General features: G+C 34.2%; 2 protein-coding genes across 6 annotated transcripts in view; one reads left to right on the top strand and one right to left on the bottom strand.

Annotated features, from left to right (window-relative positions):
* LOC131942242 (sodium- and chloride-dependent neutral and basic amino acid transporter B(0+)-like) overlaps positions 1 to 15916 on the top strand; it is a 298846-nt gene that overhangs the window by 252418 nt on the left and 30512 nt on the right. The window lies entirely within an intron of this gene.
* Positions 2207 to 12550, bottom strand: LOC131942247 (uncharacterized). 2 transcript variants are annotated; one of them, XM_059302004.1, is made up of 5 exons: positions 12430 to 12550; positions 4583 to 4696; positions 4354 to 4432; positions 4014 to 4065; positions 2207 to 3454 (listed from the first exon to the last, which is right to left on the bottom strand). In XM_059302004.1, exons 4-5 carry the CDS (start codon positions 4054 to 4056, stop codon positions 2529 to 2531), a joined length of 969 nt encoding a protein of 322 aa, XP_059157987.1. In that variant the 5' UTR covers positions 4057 to 4065; positions 4354 to 4432; positions 4583 to 4696; positions 12430 to 12550; the 3' UTR covers positions 2207 to 2528. The 2 variants fall into 2 exon arrangements, with proteins under 2 accessions (XP_059157987.1, XP_059157988.1); XM_059302005.1 differs by lacking the exon at positions 12430 to 12550 and adding an exon at positions 6836 to 6851.

The raw sequence follows: 15916 nt of genomic DNA on the forward strand, positions 1-15916 counted from the left end.
TGACAGGAATTCATATTTAATTTGATCAATATCGCTTTTAGCCGTACAATAAAACCCATAAATATCTACTTGTAAGAGAAAACTAGACTACCCGTAATTCTTGATTTCTGCCAAGCATGGGTCTGACCACACTATTCCTTCATTGTTCATGGTCGTACTAGGTTCTGGAAATCTGTAGGGACCACTCTAGCTTTAAGACTCGGCTGATGGCTTATAAACAGATGCTCTGAATTAGTGAAGGGGAATGAGTGATACTTTACATTATTTTATTGTTAATAATTTATGAAGATTACATTACATGTTTAAGATAAAGATTTTATACTTGAATTACTTACCATTTTTTTTTAAATAATCGAATGGGCTACTTTACACAATTTAAGATTTCTAAAATACCTATAACGTAAGTACCATTTAATTTAAGCAAACGACATTTTACACATATGTGATACAGCGCATTGATTGCCCAATCTACTGATTGGGACACACCGCAAGTTTAATGTTTGGGGCTCACAGTCACCACGTAGATAAAGGATGACACGGCTAACAGTTGAGCGCTCTATCTACTGCTGGGAATGATGACTTATGACGCGTTTTGCTGAACAGATGACGCCAACTTGTATCTGAGTTAGACAGGCACATTTTGATACTAAAAAAACTGTTTCATCAAGAACGTTTCAATATTTGACAGCTTTGCCGTAAACGTTCAACAAAAGAAGTTTACAACTGTCTTTGTTGAGGAACTCTTTTTTCTTCTGTTCCATGTACAGTATAACCTGTGACGGTAACATTATGTTGTACTTATCTTGTTGTGAATTTAATTTGCTTTCTTATAAACCTTTTTTTCTCCTAACAACAAAAGAACTGCTTACATTTCATGAACTAATGTAGGTTAAAATATAGGAAAATGATTTTAAAAAATGACTGCAACCAACCACTCTTGATGCTAAAATTGACTTAATCTTACCCTAGAATGTGGACGATCATTTAAATATTTTAAACTTGTATTTCGCAACCTGGCTGGTGAATAATGATTATTTAATTGTGTAATTCAAAAATGTAAAAAATTGAATGTTATTAAACAGGGAAGCAACTATGTAAATACTTGTCATTCAATCTTTATTTCATTGTTACTTCCCTTTGACCACAAAATAGTTTTTGTTTCCAATTTACGGAATCGCGGTAGGCCTATTTATATTTTATAGCTTAGCTTTTCCAAGAATTTATTTCATGCATTTGTTTTATCGTTTTAACCAAAATAATTAAACCGATATTGCCCCTAGTTCATCTTCATGCTATAACTGAAAATGTATCAATATTCAAACTTAAGTAGGATTGGTGTAACAGTTGTGTATAACATTGTGTTACATATTATGTTTAAATTGACCAGCCATTTTAAAGTAAAGCTAACTTGCATATCATGGGGTCAATTCGGCAGAGAAAGTAGAGTTCATGTGTTGGTGTTATACTCATGACTTATTACGTCATTTAGCCCACACGGAAAACCCAGCCGAATTATGTTTCTCCAAACATGTCCAGGTACACATCAGATCTGTGCATCATGAAAGGTAATCGAACATGGGAATCAATCTCGTATACTTAGGGACAAAATGCACGTACTTTTTTACTCGACCATGTCCCATTTCTCCATTTGCTAATTAACGCTCTGCTTTATAGTTTTCATGTTTGAAAACTTTGAATCAATGTTTTAAAGTCACACTAGTTGTTCTATCACTGCCGATGTATTAACCTCTACAAAAGTTGTTTTTTAATATCACAGTCAATGATTGTTAAAGGATTTCTAGCCAATTATAATGACATCAATGTTTACACAAATGTCAGTCAATGACAGCATCAAACTACTTTTTCATTTCTATTGGAGCAGGTCTAGAAGCGACGAAGTATCTAAATATAGCATGCGATGTGTCAAAATATTTTTAAATTATTAGAATTCCACATTTTTCTAATTATCTCATTTCAGTTAGTCTAACAAGTGTATTGGGCATAAACAAATAGACTTTGTTGTAAAGTTTAAACTTACAACCCATGACAGCCTGGCGCGAACATCGACATCACAACATGCACTGTTTGACAACAACTTAAACATCAACAGACAACATAGATTAAAATAACAACAGTAGAAAGATATTTTCTTTTACCATTTAATGTCGTCTAGTGTGAACATTTTGTAAACAAAAACAAACAGTATGAATTTGACATTTTAAAAGGTAGGTTACATTTAATTTACAGGTAATAGCCAGCCTATCTATAGGTATAGGACAACGATTGCCGACAAAAGTTATAATCAAATTATTTACAACATTTGAAACAAAAAAAACTCTAACACTCTACAATGTACATGCAAACTAATATGCTTAAACGGTTTACATCAATCAACACATTTGTTCTAATCATTTAAATGTAATAAAATGTTAGTAAGACATGCAGGTCTTTAAGTTTAATGACGGGAAAGGTTCCGCCATTTTGTTTGTTTACATTGTGTAGACAAGGGGAGAGAACTAACAGTTACATCAGACACACTCCCCACTATAATTTCCTTCAGGGTTTGATCCACTGTGGGGATGGAGATAGAACCACTCGTCATGTCTCAGCCTGTAGACAGTCGCTCCACTGGAGCCAGGACATGTACATGTTGTGTACCAGTACCTGGTGACCTTGCTGTTCACGCCATCCCTCTCACGTTTGTGTGTCCATTGTCCTACAGAGACCTGTTTAGGACAGCCATGAGGATGTGACACTATAACGGTCAACTTGTTCAGACCAAAAAATCTCCCGTATTTGTATTTCTCGCTTACTTTCCAACATAGATGATCAAAGTGCCGCCACATCTTGTCCAGTTCATCAACCAACTCTAAGTCACATGTCTCATATCTCAAATAACACCTGTCTCCCTCAATGTTTGCCCCACCCCACTTCACCTCCCAGCCATCAAGACTGACCACTGGACTTTTATTGTCATCAAAACCTAAAACACACCTGGTCTGTCTCGCCTCACTGTCATCAAACACCACGTGTGTGGCTGTGGTCACAAAAACCTTCCCCCACACTTTGCTGGGTGTGGCAGAGACTTGACACTTGGCACAACGACAAGATTTTCTGTCACTCTCTGTGTACTTGATCACATACCACACCCTCCCCGTCCCTAACCTCATCACGTGACTTCCTCTGTCCTTATAACATGGATATGGAACTTGAGTGTCTGGGTAAAACTCTGGTCTCTCTAGACTGGTGAATTCAGACTTTACCTGGACAGTTAGGGCTGCCAATGCTTTGATTGTCTCAGACATGAGGTCGTTATGGTAACGTGAGGGGAGACAACTTGCGTTGAAATCTTTAAGAGGTATAAAACCTTTGTGACCTGGATTCTTCTTACAGTCAGTAACACGCGTGTGTAGATCAGCTTCTCCTCCATAGCACATCTCAGCTTCATGATTTCCTACAGGAATATGGGGAAACAAATTATTCAAATTGACTAAAAGAATCTTTAAAAATGATATAAAATTCTTTTAATTCAATTAATTAGCTATGTTTTGTTTAAACTAGCACAACTAGCACAAATGTGCTAAATCTTAAAAAGAAATTAAAAATGTATATGTGGTTTTCTTTCAGAACAAGGGAAACATATTTTCTAAAAGTTTTAAAACAGATAAATACCTCTATACTATAAAAATCACATATTATTTTAATACATATTATGTTCATGCTAGATTGCTAGCACAGATTTATATGCACTAAATCTGAAAACAAAACTATTAGTATGTCAGTTTTCCTTACTTACAGGAAGATATAATAACACAAACCCATTAATATGAACAAATAAAATTCTAATTTTTTCTGATAATTTAACATTAAAGGATACCTCTACCTGTTGACATAAAACTATAACATAACATAATTGTATTGCTAGATTAGCAAACATATATAGAGGATTTATTAATTCTTTTTAAATTACTGCGGAGATACGTTATGTATGTATAATAAAAGTTGTTCATTACCTGTAAGTGTAGAGAATTCAGGCTTTTTGTTAACATTTCCCATGACATGTGTCTGTAGATATTTAAAATGTTTTATTGAAAACCTGCCATTGGTTTGTAAGATACATACAAGTGAAATACAATTAATCAATGAAACAAAATAAAGAATTAAAAGATATGCAATATTTTTTAAATGAATAATTATTTAGATAAGTTCGTAATGGTCTTTCAGTTATTAATAAATTATGTATATGATATTTATAATGATATTCTGTATTATATCCAGAACTTCAGATGTAACCTTTTAAAACTAAACCTGAGCAATGTAAGCTTATAGTTTTGTAATTGTTCACTAACTTACCTAAAATGTACTAAGCTTTCTGTTTAAAAAGATGTTTTCGGAACAAATAAACACAGCTGTCACAACTTATCTTCGAGATCTGAAATCATACACAGGAGTATAAAATGAAATTGTTTTATTTTTTGAAAAAAAAATATGAGATATAGAAAACTACATACAATTTAAAAACAAACTTATATAAACTAACAAGGAATAACCAATATTTTAAGAATGTATTTAATTTAAATACTTAATGTGTAAGCAAGTCAGCATGGTGTGGCTATATTTTGACTTGAATATAAAAGTTCTCATCAGGAGGGAAAAACACTTGAATGAACACAAACAGCTGCCAAATCTGGATGACCTGAAATTAAACAGTTAAGAATAATGCTATTTAAATAATTCACAAAGAAGGTAAAGCACCAAAATAATACTTCAACTGGATGAAATAAGGAGACTTATCATTATAGGATCATAACTGCATATCTATGTGACTTACATTACTGCAATAAATTATAATGAAGCAGCCTAAATCCTAATTCTAGTGTTTCAATTTTATAGTTGATGATATATAGTAGACAATATTTTATGCACCATTAGACAGTGCAAAATATGCTGAAGGTGACATGCATACATCAAAAATATGGTCTATATGTCTATACTTTTTAAAAGTAGCCCTACTTATTGACAAAATCATCATATAGCAATTTAGTTTTAAAGGTACTTAAACAATTGTAGGGCTTTTGTTTAAATTCATCTTGTATATTTACATTTTATTGTATTAAATAATTTAGAATGCTTTTTTCCATTGTATAGATCTAGTTACAATTATTTTCAAATGTTTTTATGGTTTATTTTTTAGAGCACTCTTTTATGTCTCTCATTAGTAAGTTGAAAGATGTGTATTTATATTTTATACTGAGGCTTTTCGTAATTTATAGGGCATTGCAGGTATTGTAATCCTATTATTCACATAAAATCTAGATCTAGTAAAATACATAAGTTCAAAGTTAAAAGTAAAATACTCAGTCATTTAAACTACTAGAACTAGACTCGCTATTAATACAATACATATAGAAATCTAGATTTAGATAATAATAATTTTATAATATTATCTAGATCTAGACTATTTTCTAAATATTATCTAAACTAGATCTAGATCCTAGATTCTAGATCTAGATATCTAGATCTACACTGAGATTTTTTATACGAAGTGTCTACTCGGAATAAGATTTTTCGGCAAAAGATAGTTCTGCGCATGCGCAGTGACCTATGGCTAGGGTTAGGGCTAGAATGAGGGTTAGGGGTAGGATTAGGGGTAGGATTAGGGGTAGGATTAGGGATAGGGTTAGGGTTAGGGATAGGATTAGGGCTAGGGTTAGGGATAGGATTAGGGTTAGGGATAGGATTAGAGATAGGGTTAAGGATAGGATTAGGGTTGGTATTAGGGTTCTGCGGTTGTAAACACACGCATGCGCAGTACCATCGAAAACATCGCCGCTAAGTCGTAGTTTCTCTCCATTGCGCATGCGTATCGCATGCGTATCTTATTCCGACTAGAATCGGCCTTTTTTATATTATACTCAACACATGACTTGGTAATCTAAAATCTAGATCTAAATCTTATTAGAATCTTCAATCTAGAGAGATCTAGATCTAGATTCTAGATCTACTAACTAGAATCTAGACTCTAGATCTAGATGATAGATCTAGATCTAAATATCTAGTTAAAGTAGTTAGAGTCTAGCTAGATCTAGAATCTAGATCTAGATAGACTCTAGATTCTAGATTTAGGTCTGGATCTGGATCTAGATCTGGGAAGAATACTATAATATAAAATAAAAAGTACTATAACTATAAAGTATTAGTATTATAAAGTCTAGACTAGTGACTAGAATCTTATCCAGATCTAGAGATCTATTAATTACTAATCTAGATTTAGAATCTAGATCTAGATTGTTGATCTAGATCTATCTAGATTTTTAGGATCTAGATTCTATACTCTAGATCTAGATCTAGTAAGATTTAGATTACCAAGTCATTCTGAAGTAGATCTAGATTCTAGAGTCTAGAATCTAGATCTATCTAGAATCTAGATCTAGTTAGATACTAGATCTACTAGATCTAGATAGTAGATAATAGATCTAGATCTAGATCTAATCTAGATTAGATCTTAGATCTAGATAAATCTAGATCTTAGATCTAATCTAGAATCTAGATCTAGACTCTAGATCTAGAATATTTAAATCTAGATCTAGATTCTAGATCTAGATTCTAGCTGGAGTAGTAGAGTTAAGTAGAGTCTAGCTAGTCTAGATCTAGATCTAGAATTTCTAGAATCTAGATTCTAGACCTAGTCTAGATCTAGACTCCATGTGTTGAGTATAGATCTAGATCTAGATCTAGTCTCAGTATATATATCTAGTATGTATATTCTTAATCGATTTACATTTTATATCTATCTAATTAAAATATAGATCTAACTAAATTACTAATCTATTACTGGTACGTGCTACGCCTAGTACTAGTAGGCCTACCGTACGCGAAATGATCGTCTGCTGTAAAACTGGTTTAACTTTTTAAAGTATCGATACCATAATTTATCAGATAACTCGCCATTTAGGCCTTAAGCTACAGAAATAAGGCTTTTTTTTACGGGCATTATTTAAAAAAAAATGCTTAAAATTCTGCATATTTTAAGCACAGCATCTTTCTTTTAAATTTCAACATTTTGTAGAGCTATGATGTGTATCTCGGTAATAGTAGAACGTGTAATTATTTTGAATATTGATATGGTCCACATTGGCATACATAAATACTAGATCTAAAAAGTCACATTTTCTGCGACTTTCTACCAAATTATTTTTTTCATACTGCAGTAAAACTGATCAAAAGAACCAATGAGTTTATGTAGGGGTCACTCGTTGTAGATCAGTTGGCAACATTGAAGTAGAGTCAGTGTTTCTTTCAGACTTTTTATCCGGGGGGGAGGGGAGACTGATATTTTCGATGGGGTGGTCAACATTTTCCGAGGGAGGGGGGGGGGGGGAATTGATAAAAGTATGTTTTCTATATAAATTCCATTTCGTTCGGGGGGGGGGGGTCCGCCCCTTCTGAAGAGATGCCTGGAAGTAACTCTGAGTAGAGTTCACTTGTTTCTGTGACCTTGGCAACATTACGACATAATTAATAAGTGATTATATATTTTAATGTGTTCAAAAACGTTTCATTTGTATACCTTTTTACGTTTTTCTTGGTAAATTCAATTTGATTATATGCATTACATTGAAAATTATTGTGTCTACGGAGAAACAAAAACCAAAGTGTGGCTTTAACCAATGTTAGAATTATTTAACAATAACTTACTTTAGATTGATTTTAAAACCCCAATTCGCCAATAAAATCTATTTGCATTTCTTCGTTTTTAACCATGCCACCTGATATATTATCTTTCATATTTAATAACGTCACAACACCACTACCCCTCCACTCCCCACACACACCCTGCCGTCACAACACCACATCTTCTCACGTCTTGTCCACACCTCCACATACACCCTGCCTCCTTCCCCACACAATGCTTGACATTAAGCTCGACTATTCCAAAAAAAATAAATTCACATAACATATGTATTGAACGTATTAAAAGGTTTAGTTCAGTTAATGGCAAACCATGAACAAAACTTATACACAAACTCTTTTTATAAAAGCAGATCCACAGCGTCACCAAATAAAGTAATACAATTTGGTAGCAACATATCTATGGTAGCGCTGACCTTTGACAACATTTTGTAAAGTTTACAGAATTTCACTCTAAAACAAGTCCCTTAATCCCAGCTCCCCTCATATTGTATAACAAGCCTACACTGTTACCGTTTGACGAAACGCACGGGGAATGTGGGGGGAGGGGGTAAACATAGAGAAAAACTTAAGTTTCTGTGGTGGGGGGGGGGGGGTTGGTGTGCAATATTTTTAACTTAATATTGATATACATTTAAAATCTTTAATTTTTGTGTATGCACATTTAATCAGGCTTAAAAAGTTAAATTTACAAAGTCGAATTCTTGTGTGCAGATAGGTCGAAGCTTAATAATAGGTATTCAATTTTCTTTACTTAGTCAATATGATGTGTATAAGTTATTTCTACAGGTAAAATAATACACAAATGTCCTTAAATATGTTACGTTATTTAATCATCTGCATACGAATACTATATACATCTTTACTATGATTTACTAAGTTACCGATGACATAGGACGAAGGAGTAAAGACAGTTGGGGGTTTTAGCTATTGTAAAGAAAAGGTGTGTTGTATATTTTATTGTATTTTTAGTGTGTTTAGTGGTAGTAGTTGTTAAGAAAGTTAATTATACATATTACAATTTGCTGAAGCAATAATTTGTTGTATGTTTCTGTAGAAAATCGTGAAAATCCATACGCTATAAAGGAGTAGATGATCAACACAAACATGTTGATATTATTAGTGGGGTCGGAAGTAAGCGTGTTCCCGTCCTTATCACATGTTTATAGTTGGAGTGTTAGAAATAGAAGTAATCACCATATATAACGCATACATTCCTCCCGACACTATATATATATATATATATATATATATATATTTATATATATATATATAGGCCCATGTATTGTCAATAAACTATTTTATATGATGCATTGTCAATAAACACTTTTACAAGATGTATTGTCAATTTACTTCCCATCGCAACTTGTTAAATTAGCTTTTACTGCAATTAACATTGACATTATATACTCAATTTTTGTTATCGTTCACGTGTATTTATTGATTATAAATATCCACCTATACATCTCTCTCTCTCTCTCTCTCAATACATTTGTCGGTGTGTTAGTTTGTGTGTCTTGTATGCATTACTACACCTTTTTTCAATCACCATGGAGCTTTGGGAAGTTGTTGAGAATACACATATTGGTATCTTAGTGAAAGTCATAAAGCCAATTCATTAGAGACGAAACTTATAATATATAATCATTTATATACGTAAAGTAAAACTGTTTTAACTAACATGAAAAACAAGATGGCTGTTAAAGTAAATGAGCTTGGTTGCATCTGATCAAAACATCGCTAATCTTTATTTATTGCTGAAAAGTTTTAATACAATTGTTTAAAAACAGGTACATAAATGAAAGTTTGAAACATTTTTGTAATTTTTAAAACATCTTTCTAAAAATATAAAATAATTACAAAAATTTTATGTGTAACTATTTTCTCACACTACTAGCCTCGGCCGATTTGACGTACCTACAACAATAGATTACCAAAGCCAGAATGATTATTAAACTAATAATCCCTAATAAAAACAGAACAATTACCTACCTTTAGCCTGAAATATTACAGTTTTAAATGAACTGCGCAGTTAAAGTAGTGATCCGATAACAAGTATTATTTTTAAATCATTAAAAAGTCCAGAATTTTAGTTTTCCCAACTATAAATAACTTGCTTAAGTGTTCCTAGTGGTTTTTTTTTAAATACACAAGTCATACATATGGGAAGTTAAACTATTAGATTGCCAACCTCCACTCTTCACTATCATAAGACTTTAAAAGGATTTTCAATTACAGATAAAATAAATGATTAAGGAGATGGAGTTTGGGGAGTCGGGGTCAATAAAAAAAATCTATTACATGAAACTTTTGCAACTGAAACATGTATTTCAGAACATATTTAATATTTTGCCAACTGTAATTAAAATTATTCAAAATTAATGGTGACCAGATAAGTTTATTTTATTTTGAATAAAGGCGATGTGCATGAAAAGTTTTAAAATGTGCACTTTGAGGGTTTGGGGTGGTAGGTAGTGTAATATTTTGAGGGCAATATGACATTTTGTGACGATGTATGACGGTGGGGATAGTTTGCCGTAATATTTCCTATCCTCGACCCGTTCAACAGAATATAAAACGTGAAAGCTTTGTGTGTGTGTGTGTGTGTGTGTATGTTTGTATTTGCATGTGTATGCAGCATGTTTTTAACTGTCAAATAAAAATGAGACAAATAAAATACTTTTGAAATCAATGTTTCTTTATAGTCTCTGTAACAGAAGTAATTGTATCACTCACAGATTAAATGTTGGGAATGATTTATTACACAGCTTATGAATTTTGTATTATGAGGGGAAAACATTTGTAAACTGTTTTTGGATTTTGAGCTACTTTATATTGTTACAGTTGAACATACACATAACTGACATTGAAACATTTCTCATTCATCTATTATATTCTTATTTTATCTCATTTTGTATTATAACTATGTAATATTACTTCTTCATTCCACATTTTTAGTGCTATGTTACTGCTATGTCGTTTCTATGCAATTGCTTTTTTAAATGCTGTTATTAAATGGTTGTTTTATTTGTTTATTTTAAAACGGCCAATGTGAAAAAAGGCCTCCTTGCCTACTATTGTTACCGTAATTGATTAAAATAATGAATATATTAAAAATGTGAATTTATTATTACAGCTGAACATACAAATTGATGTGAATTTATTATTACAGTTGGACATACACATTGATGTGATTTTATTATTACAGCTGAACATACAAATTGATGTGAATTTATTATTACAGCTAAACATACAAATTGATGTGAATTTATTATTACAGCTGAACATACAAATTGATATGATTCTTGCTGGAGATGATGGAGTTGGGAAAACATCTACAGGAAACTCAATCGTTGGAAGGTCCAGATTTGGAAGGTCCCAGATCAGAGCTCAAATCTTTGAAGTGTTTGGCACGGAAATTGATGACGTCAAGCTTACAGTAATTGATCCTCTGCCTAAAAGTTACCAACACTCCATTATGAGAAAAGCTGGTCCCAAATTTAAAATATTCTATGATCCTCTCTTTAGAATTACTGAGGGTAATAAATTTCATGTGTTAATTTTTGTGGTTAGATTTGGTTCAGAAAATGATGCCACTTTATATGAAGAGATAAAAACAAACTATAAAGACAAACTATTTCAGCAACTATTGTATTACTGTGATGTCCGGTGGAGATGAATATTATAAACAAAATCCTTCCTCGACATTTGAAAGTTGGTGTGAGAGGCAGACAGGAATATTTGCAAACATGTACCAAGATTGTAACAAAAGAGCAGTTTTGTTTGATAATGAAACCGACACAGCTGGTAATATGAAGGAGCAACGGACTAAGTTATTGAAAACAATTCTTCAACTACCAAGCCAGGGAAAGACTTTTAAAATTATTAATATTAAAGGACGTTCGGGATGCGCCCTGCAGTAATGTAATAAAAGGCCTACATTACCTGTCTTTTATTTTCTGTGTGAAAACTAGCTAAATACTATAAAATATTAACAAATGCTAAAACTACAATTAATATTGTAATTTTCAGTATTGTTTTTTATTTATTTCTATTATGTACCTTTATAAATAAGAGACGGTTTATTGGTCAGCTTGTAGTCATCATAGTTTCAAAAAGTTATTTCAACTGTAATGTTGTCTGGGGTATACCACATTCTGAACTATATGTTCAACCTTAATTAAGCTCATTCATTTTCCCCCTACTAGAGTCAGGATCTCATCTAAATTTAATTTACTATGAAAAATAAAAGAAGTTACCTCCCAGAAAATTTTTACCTATTTTCCATTTCTCGTCGATTGTATGTAGTACTCAAAAATTATGTTTCATGCTTTCTTATTTGAATAGTCAACAACTCTTTTCCACTCATGCATTCTATATAGACCTACTTATCCGGAATTGTGTGTACGAGCCGACCCGCGGCGTATCATCCGCCGCTATTTGGTTGTTTTATTTTCTACTTTTCAGTAATTCATAATTTGTGAATTCGACAGTGATGTCATCTGATGAAAGCAGGATTTACTTTCTACATAGGACAATTTAGTTTAGACATTAGCTTAATATAGGCCACAGGCTTTTTTGACAAAAACACACTGGCCAATATGCTGGACACCCACGTACAATTATTTTAAAATTAATAGATCTATCAGAAAATTTATTTTGCACGTTTTATTTTTAAATTATCACAATCGTAATATATTTTACAATACAAGTACCAGATATAAGAAACTAACTTACCAATTATTTAACAAGACGTTAGAAATATCTGGCTGTTGTGGATTGGGAAATCTACTTGTGTTGGCTGATGGTAGTCTAAGCCAATCGGCTATCGACAGTTCATCTAAAATAAAATTCGCTAAGTGAGCCAAGAGGCGCGTTGGACGTAAAAACAGGATGTGCTGATTAATCTTGTGACCCAATTAGGAAAACCCAGTAATAATTTACTACCCTTTTGCCCAGTGTCCAGCGGCGCACATTTTAATAAAGTCCACTTAATGAAGTCATATTCACATCGGGCTTGGTTGTCAAATAGTCTACAAAATGTCAAACTTTCAAACATTCTTACTGTCGATACGTTTTCATCTGAGGCATTTATTTCAATTTACCGTAGATTTTCAAACCAATCAAATATTGCCAAAGTTTACTGTTTCACTCGTATTTTATTTTGTCTGTTCATGTGTAGCCTACCTTTTATACAATAGAGTGTATAGACTTCTTCTAGTTTCATGAGATCAGAACGTCAATCTTCCAAACCATTCAGTCCTCTCCTCAGTAACATCAGTCCATATTAAACTGTTTTATTCCCGCTTCTATACGCCTACAAACCAACTCCAAAAAAAAGCTTCTAAATAGAGCTGGAGTGACGCAGTTTTTCCTGCTATTTTAAGATACAGACGTGCAAAAGCTATTTAAATCTGTCAAGCTAATGTACATTAATGGCTGAACAAAGAAATCCATGAAAGCAACATGAGGAAAGTTTAGTGTTTGTGAATGTGGTAATATATTTGACAGGCTGATAGGTGTTCAGTATAAAGAACAAATGTAAAAAAAAATATCGTACGATACGAAAGTTTAGCACGTAAGAGATACCAGACCAGCCTTATAAGCAGAGTTTCTTCCAGAGTTTTGTTCCCCCCCCCCCCCGAACGAAATGAAATTTATATAATTTATATAGAAAATATATACTTTTAAGTGTCCGTCCCCCCGAAGAAAGTCTACCGCCTCCCTGAAAATTTCAAGTGCCCCCCCCCCCCCGGAGAAAAAAGTCTGGAAGAAACACTGCTTATAAGTTAAACAAATGTTATTTACATCGATAAAATGATAAGAGATGTGTCAATGAAGGTCATAGACAATGTTTCTGAAAGCTTTTTATTATATGACTACAATTCATGATTTTTTTTACACGCTTGAGACTACTGGGCACTTTTGCACTGACACCATCTTACATCACACACTAGTGACGCAGCTCACTTCACACTCACTAGTTTGTTAAATGACTAGATGAAAATATTTTTGTTTTAGAAAACTTCCATTTGTACAAATGATAAACGGGAAAATGGCATCCCCCTCCCCCCGTCAATCACCCCCCTGACACCCCCGTCATTACCCCCCCCCCCCCCGAGTAATTACTCCCGTGTCAATTACCCCTCGCCCAGTAGGACACTACTCCCCCCGGACAGGATTAGAGTTAGGGTTAGGGCTAGGTTTAGGGCTGTGTTTAGGGCTAGGGCTAGTGCTAGGGCTAGGGCTAGGGTTAGTGTTAGGGTTAGGGTTAGGGTTAGGGTTAGGGTTAGGGTTAGGGTTAGGGTTAGGGTTAGGGTTATGGTTATGGTTATGGTTATGGTTAGGGTTAGGGTTAGGGTTAGGGATAGGGTTAGTGTTAGAGTTCGGGTTAGGGCTAGGGCTAGGGTTAGGGTTAGGGTTAGGGTTAGGGCTAGGGCTAGGGTTAGGGTTAGGGTTAGGGTTAGGGTTAGGGTTAGGGTTAGGGTTAGGGTTAGGGTTAGGGTTAGGGTTAGGGTTAGGGTTAGGGTTAGGGTTAGGGTTAGGGTTAGGGTTAGGGTTAGGGTTAGGCTTATACCAAAGTCTAGCGTTGGTTTTGGTTTTGTGTGGAGTTTTAGGCTGAGGTGGATGCTTAGGTTTTGCTATTTTTCTTAAGGTTGGGATTAAATTAGTATATAGTATAGAGTGGGTTAGTGTCTGTAGAATAAAGATAATCAAACCGCAGTTATTGTAATCTTTTTTTTTTTAAAACAACCATCATATCAAAAATGCAAGAAAATTATTTTTTTACTATAAAAATTCTATTATAGTCGGCCGTTGGCCCCTAAAATGGCAGTTCCCGCCCCCCCCCCCCCCACATTGCAGGGTCAGGCGGCACTGTAGTTCCGCCCCTGGTCTAGAGGCGAGGAGGGCTAGGCCTGGTGGACATAAAAACAGGAAGTGTGTGATTATCTTGTGACGCAGTTAGGAAAACCCAGGACAAACTTACTTCCCTTTGCCCAGTGTCCAGCGGCGCACAGTTTAACAGTCCACTTAATGAAGTCAAATTAACATCGGGCTTGGTTGTCAAATAGTCTACAAAATGTCAAACTTTCAAACATTCTTATTGTCGTTACGTTTTCATCTGAGGCATTTATTTCAATTTATTGCAGATTTTCATTGCTATCAAATATATCCGAAGATTATTGTTTCACTCGTATTTTATATTTTGTCAGTTCATGTGTAGCCTACCTTTTATGTGTATAGACTTCTTCTAGTTTCATGAGATCAGAACGTCAATCTTCCAAACCATTCAGTCCTCTCCTCAGTAACATCAGTCCATATTAAACTGTTTTATTCCCGCTTCTATACGCCTACAAACCAACTCCAAAAAAAAGCTTCTAAATAGAGCTGGAGTGACGCAGTTTTTCCTGCTATTTTAAGATACAGACGTGCAAAAGCTATTTAAATCTGTCAAGCTAATGTACATTAATGGCTGAACAAAGAAATCCATGAAAGCAACATGAGGAAAGTTTAGTGTTTGTGAATGTGGTAATATATTTGACAGGCTGATAGGTGTTCAGTATAAAGAACAAATGTAAAAAAAAATATCGTACGATACGAAAGTTTAGCACGTAAGAGATACCAGACCAGCCTTATAAGCAGAGTTTCTTCCAGAGTTTTGTTCCCCCCCCCCCCCCCGAACGAAATGAAATTTATATAATTTATATAGAAAATATATACTTTTAAGTGTCCGTCCCCCCGAAGAAAGTCTACCGCCTCCCTGAAAATTTCAAGTGCCCCCCCCCCCCCCCCGGAGAAAAAAGTCTGGAAGAAACACTGCTTATAAGTTAAACAAATGTTATTTACATCGATAAAATGATAAGAGATGTGTCAATGAAGGTCATAGACAATGTTTCTGAAAGCTTTTTATTATATGACTACAATTCATGATTTTTTTTACACGCTTGAGACTACTGGGCACTTTTGCACTGACACCATCTTACATCACACACTAGTGACGCAGCTCACTTCACACTCACTAGTTTGTTAAATGACTAGATGAAAATATTTTTGTTTTAGAAAACTTCCATTTGTACAAATGATAAACGGGAAAATGGCATCCCCCTCCCCCCGTCAATCACCCCCCTGACACCCCCGTCATTACCCCCCCCCCCCCGAGTAATTACTCCCGTGTCAATTACCCCTCGCCCAGTAGGACACTACTCCCCCCGGACAGGATTAG

Source organism: Physella acuta, unplaced genomic scaffold (genome assembly GCF_028476545.2).
Source record: "Physella acuta isolate Inbredline_101_S28 unplaced genomic scaffold, ASM2847654v3 ptg000397l, whole genome shotgun sequence".
In the NCBI taxonomy this organism is placed as follows: Eukaryota; Metazoa; Mollusca; class Gastropoda; family Physidae; genus Physella; species Physella acuta.

Bases quoted from the DNA above. Each gene is read 5' to 3' on its own strand.
- LOC131942247 (XM_059302004.1), bottom strand. From the start codon at position 4,056: ATGGGAAATGTTAACAAAAAGCCTGAATTCTCTACACTTACAG. The intron at 3,455-4,013 runs GTAATGAACAAC...ATATTCCTGTAG, and splicing joins TGAATTCTCTACACTTACAG to GAAATCATGAAGCTGAGATG.